At 38.6% G+C, this 6320-nt stretch overlaps 1 protein-coding gene across 1 annotated transcript; it reads left to right on the top strand.

Annotated features, from left to right (window-relative positions):
* Nucleotides 1-639: 639 nt before the first annotated feature.
* LOC124259108 lies at nt 640-5197 on the top strand. Its single transcript, XM_046693202.1, has 7 exons — nt 640-728; nt 1087-1193; nt 1917-2105; nt 2492-2639; nt 3195-3337; nt 3549-3836; nt 5002-5197. The coding sequence occupies exons 1-7, from the start codon at nt 668-670 to the stop codon at nt 5005-5007; spliced, it is 942 nt and encodes a 313-aa protein (XP_046549158.1). The 5' UTR covers nt 640-667; the 3' UTR covers nt 5008-5197.
* The last annotated feature ends 1123 nt before the right edge of the window (nt 5198-6320 follow it).

Genomic DNA, 6320 nt, shown 5'->3' on the forward strand with positions numbered 1-6320 from the left:
ACCTATGACTGAGCTACCTCCTGTTATGTGGCGAGCGCCGGAATGTGGATGTGTTCTTGTAAAGTAAGATTATCAATTTTTCTCTGCGGATTATTATCATTAATCTTTACACCCACGAATTCATAGTAGTAGAGTTTAGGAAGATCATGATCCAAATTGCTTCGAAACCTGGTTTGCCACGGTTGTTTTTCTAGGTTTGCCAGTAACCCACCATGATTGGGGGTTTACCAAAGGTAAACGTCTAAACCCCGCATCACACTGACTGGGGTGGTATAACTGAAGTACTGTGCATGGCGGCTGATGCTCTCTACTCACAATACCCATACTTCTGAACCCGTCCCTCAATCGTCTTTGAGCAAATTCTCAAAATACAGTCAAATACTACTGAATCGAAGTTAACGTGTTGAATACACGGTTGTCTCGAAGTAAAAGCTTGTTCTTGGCGTAATACTTCTTTATAAGTCGAACTGCGGATATCTCGAATAAGATTACTTCAATACAAAGATGGTTGACTTTATAAACGACTACCATGAGCGATGAATATGATGATGTTAATGTTTATCCGCATTTTGAGATTGTTTTATACTTTCAAGAATCAAGATCACTTTTTAACAAATGCATCATTGGTTTTAGTGCAACAGTTATTAGCAACGGTTCGACCTACTATATGGATCACACACCTTCCGGCTTCCTCTCAAAGCGACTTTGCCCAAGACAGAATCGACGTGGTAGGTGACAAAAACGAAAGGACAAAACCCTTTACACATCCATAATAATCTCTGCTATAAACTAATTTCTATGCTTCAACATTGGCGTAAATTAACATTGCACTTCGGAATTGGAAGCAGGGTGCATTAAAAATTGTGTAACTTCAAAAGGTGTTTACAGTCCGTTTTGGCTGTTCTCATCACTCATTAAAATACCACCTATTGCCTCAACAACAATTTAGAGTAACGGATTTGGCAAGATGAGAGTCAAGTTAACGTACTTTCTATTCTTTAAAGAATACATTTAAGTTGTTGCCGTACATGTCACTGGTTTTTATCCCGTTTATGTTTAAGCGAATAATGTGCGTTTGTGTTTTAGCGTCGCGAACCAAACATACAAGACCAGTAAAGACTGAGTTACCCACGACGACCACAACTACTACAACTACTACCACGCCCACACCGACACCTACACAGCAGAAAAAGGTAATCTTACAGTTACGTCAGGTGATCATAGTTAATGTCAAAGAACCTTCCACAAAGCCAACATTGCACTACGATTAGATGAACATCTTTACCCACACTTACCATAGCCGTAAGTGCCGTTTATCGAAAACGGCTTCTGTGATTAAACACAACATTCCATGGGCTTAGGGTGAGTGAGTAAAAAAGCTGAATGCAATTTATTGTGGGGTAACTTGTTTGAGAGGCATTTAGAAGTTTTGGCAGTAAGGAAGGATAACAATATATGGATGAACAACTTCAAAGTATTGGCAGCGAGATTTCCGATATTGGATAACACAGCAATAAAAATGTTGTTCATCCATAAATTGTTATCCTTCCTTATTATGGGGTATTCAAAACCGTCTGGAATCGAAATATGGTATTTGGTGTAGCATGACGCTTCACCTAGCAGGCCCTACAATATGTGCCACTGTTCTTGAGAAATGCCATCATTGCTATCACTGACTTTTTTGTTGTGGATATGTCACTTAAAGTAACAGTACTGACGGTATGTTTAAATATATTGATTAATCAAAGTGCTAATGTTCGATATCTTTCAATAGATATTCTGGTGACACTTTTGTATCTATCAATGGTTGGGATATAGTTAGTCAAACAGACGATTACGACCTTCAGTAATCACCTTAAACATCTATACAAAAAACAAAAAATAAACATTCTGAGTATTGTCATTATCCTCTACAGTTGAGCCGAGCAGAGAGAATGGACTTATTGTGTCAGATATCGCTCCATTTCAACGGCGCGGAGTTGTTAGCCAGGGAAGTTTTCCTACGGAGAAGGCAGATAACAAGACTCGACCTCACCAGTTTGACCCGGACGGAACTGGCTCTTGACCAGCGCAAACTGGATATCCATGAATGTTGCAAGATCGTGGTAAGACGATTGACAATCAAATGAAATCAATGATTGGGATTCAGATAATATTGTTCATTTTATCAGTGACACCAGATAAGAAAAAATATGTCATTTATTCCATATCAAAGTTATAGTTAGCATATTGCAATTACGTCGAGGTAACATGTTGCAATGCAAGAAACTCATCCCCAAAGAAAAAGGGGAAAATTTGTTGAACACCGCACTCAGCAATATTCCACGATGACATGTGTCAACCAAATCAGCGAGCTTGACCACCCGATCCCGTTAGTCGCCTCTTACGATAAGCATGGATTGCTGTAGAGCAGTCTAACCCTGAATAGTTCCTGAAGTGACAGCCCAACCCTTTGACTCAGTTCAACATGTATGAATGTTTGGTCTTTCAGAGCACTACCAAGAAGACGCGGTGCTTTGACCACATGCGACGTCGGCGTATCGACCGTTTCTGCAGAAATGGACATCCGGACGTCCCCTTTACCGCCAGACGGGATATCTTCATGAGGGAAAAAGAGGAAAGGTGTTGCTGGAGACTGGGTATGTTGACGTTCAATATTCTCATAACCATCTTACCCTATGTAGCAAAATATCAGATGTCGAAATTTGTCCTATGTTTTTTAAATGGTATTTGCGTGGGTTAAACACTGTTGAATCAACAGTCATTAATGAACCAAAATATCTAGCCGGTTTAAATACTTAATGTGTTGAAATAATAACGAAACATACGATTGTCCCAGCCCCAGGCACATAAAACTGGTGTACATTCTCTCATATGTTAATACTTATCTTGCTGGTTTATTGTTTAACGCCGCACTCAGCAATAGTACAGCTGTATGGCGGCAGTCTGTAAATAATCGAGTCTGGACCAGACAATCCAGTGATCAGCATCATGAGTATCGATCGACTCAATTATTTTTTATAGGATACGATGACATGTGTCAACCAAGTCAGCCAGCCTGACCCCCCGATCCCGTTCTTTGCCCCTCACCAGCATGCGTTGTTGAAGATCAATTCTATTGCTGAAGATCAATTCTAACCTTTGTTACCACTGTTAATACTGCATGTGAAAATACTCAATACCGTATTCTACAGGGGAATCTCGTTACCACTGCTTTGCGCACAACTCGATTTTCAAGTCCGTCAGCGGACAGAACTTCGTGGACTACTCCCTGGACGAAATGGATCCTGTCAACGACATCGGGGACTACCCTTCTGAAATACAAGAAGTAGAAATGGTAAGAAGTTATAATGGCAGTTGGTAATTACACATACCTCATGAAAATGATGTTTTGTGAAGCTGTCTAGGTGTTTAGGGGCGGTGGATTAGCCTAAAGATTAATGGTTAGTCGTAAAGTCTGCATTTGGCAGGTAGTTCTTTTCAAAATGTAAAAGATTTTGTAGCTTTTGACTCCACACCTCCTCCATAATAGTTTAATCAACCCACAGCAACACAACACCGACTACTTTGTGGATGATGCAACGAAGGAAGTTGTCGTTAAGGGACGTGAAACTGTCTCCTACACCATGTCAACCAGGCCGTCGTCGTCTACAACCACGGCTACAACAACAGCTAAGGCGCGTGCTGAAAGAACTAAAGAGCCCCAAGTCACCAGGAAGTCTAATCCGGCGAAGTCATCAACATTCAGCAGCGTCTTGACGACGTTCCACGTAGGCACACAGTCGACGTTAAATCCTCGGTTGCTGCGATATCTGCTGTGGACGCCGAGCTGCATGGTAAATACTAAAGGTCAACGTATGAGTGAGTGAATGATGTTAGTTTTACGCCGCCTTTAGCAACATTCCAGCAATATCACGGCGGAGGACCGTCAACGTAAGAGTGAGAGAGTGAGTTTGGTTTTACGCCGCTTTTAGCAATATTCCAGCAATATCAAGGGGCACCAGAAATGGGCTTCACACATTGTTCCCATGTGGGGAATCGAACCTGGGTCTTCAGCGTGACGAGCGAACGCTTTAACCACTAGGCTACCCCACCGCCCCATCAACGTAAGAGAATAACCAGTCTTGAGTCCACTTGGTGTAAAGGGCAAAGTTGCCGTGAAAACCATTTGAACGAACCACTGAAACTCAGCGCTGGCATAAGATGTTTGCAAAAAGTTAATTAAGCTATAACAAAATATGTTTGGGAACCGCAGAAACGTAATGGACATTCTGGAAATACACATTTTGCTGTATATGCTTGTATTTGGCAACAAATACAACGAAAACAGAACTATTGTGTCATTTATCCGTTGTCGACGTTCCTCTAGGTTAAAAAGGACGTGGTAACACTGCTTGCACATAGGACTGGTTCAATAACCCAATGGTTCACTAAGTACTAACAATAAGTCATATATAATGCATAAGAGCCCACACCCTAGTTAATGCTCATGGGAATATATAGTTATTACCATTGTCAAAGAAGCCGTTAAAGTTTCATTCACAGCCAAGTCGAATATATTCTCCCTGGGGAGTTTACAATATCTACATAACATCAATCACTCATGAGAATCTTTTCTTGCATTGTCTGTGCGGTGCAATCCAATACTGCAGAGTAGAGTAGAGTAATTTAATATATATATATATATATATATATATATATATATATATATATATATATATATATATATATATAGAAAGTGATGAGAATACCAGAGCGTACAGTAGTACATATATAAGAAGAAGCTTCTGAAATAATCACACGACACGGAGAAGATCCGTGTCGTGTGATTATTTCAGAAACTTCTTCATATATATATATATATATATAAGCGGCAAGTAAAGAACGAAACATGTTGGAGAAAACGGCATTCTGTTTATATATATATATATATATATATATATATATATATATATTTCATTGAATTTAACCACTGTAATGTATTATGGTCCATTGTTTCAGCTTTAAGAAAAAGGAAGCAAAAACTGGACCTGAAACTTGCCTGTTGTAGTCAAGGAAAAGATGCGGGTCAAGTTTTTGAAGTTTTGACAGGACTATATAACCACTGTCGCCATCAATGGAAGAAGTACCGGAAAAGCCTGAAGACAGGGAAAAACCTGTGCATGAACAAATTCATGGAATGCTGCGTTGACGAAGCTGGAATGTAAGTGTATTCAACGAACATAAATTGCATTTTGACATTAGAAATTTGAATACAATCCTATAGACCGAACCTCAATGTTGATCAAAGTAAACTACACTTTCTGGACAGAAAATTGAAAGGTAACGAGCGGCAATTGTAATAGAGTGTAGTGGAACAAAACGTGTACGAAGAATCTAGGTATTATTTAAGTGTTGTAAGTTGCCACTAATGTTGGAAGTTATTTTGTTTAGTAACTTCGATATAATGACAGGGATTATTAATATATCTGAATCAAACTACTCTCTTATTTTGTTTAGTAACTTCGATATAATGACAGGGATTATTAATATATCTGAATCAAACTACTCTCTTATTTTGTTTAGTAACTTCGATATAATGACAGGGATTATTAATATATCTGAATGAAACTACTCTCTTATTTTGTTTAGTAACTTCGATATAATGACAGGGATTATAAATATATCTGAATCAAACTACTCTCTTATTTCAGACACAAAAACCACGACGTCACTATTACTAAAACATTCTATTTTGAAATTCGCATTCCTTCAAATCATGATGCCCATACAAACTTTATTAGAAACTCGCGAATTGTTGAAAGTGATGTTTTGAAAGCCATGCAGGACTTAAGTCAGAAAGTGAAAAAATACAAAGTGCATGAAATGTTACGTTTAAATAATAAATCAAGTCAACCTTTTCCAATTTTGATTTCTACCAATATTTCCAAAATGCCAGAAAAGCAGAATCACTCAGATCGAAAGAAAAACATGAAAACAGATAATGTAAGAAAGGTCTCCGAAATTGATGTAGATGTATATCAAACTAGTGAAACCAACATGATCCCAACGTTTAATCGTGAAACCAATGTCATTTCCTCCTTGCCTCGTGACACCATGGTCAAACATGACAGCACACTCATCGGGATTATCATTCCACCTATGATCTCTGGTAACCACAGTAACCAGGAAATGAACCACATTCTAGGTATGAAATATATTCATTGTAAGTGTATAACTATCACTGCTGAAATATATATCACCTAAACCTTTATATTTCTTCCGCAATAGTTTTTAAGTGTAGGAATTGAAAATCTGGAAACACTTTCAGTACACATACT

This window comes from Haliotis rubra, unplaced genomic scaffold, assembly GCF_003918875.1.
Source record: "Haliotis rubra isolate DU_JTF1 unplaced genomic scaffold, ASM391887v1 Scf71, whole genome shotgun sequence".
Taxonomy (NCBI): domain Eukaryota; kingdom Metazoa; phylum Mollusca; class Gastropoda; order Lepetellida; family Haliotidae; genus Haliotis; species Haliotis rubra.

Bases quoted from the DNA above. Each gene is read 5' to 3' on its own strand.
- LOC124259108 (XM_046693202.1), top strand. From the start codon at position 668: ATGGATCACACACCTTCCGGCTTCCTCTCAAAGCGACTTTGCCCAAGA. The intron at 2,106-2,491 runs GTAAGACGATTG...TTGGTCTTTCAG, and splicing joins ATGAATGTTGCAAGATCGTG to AGCACTACCAAGAAGACGCG. The intron at 2,640-3,194 runs GTATGTTGACGT...CGTATTCTACAG, and splicing joins AAGGTGTTGCTGGAGACTGG to GGGAATCTCGTTACCACTGC.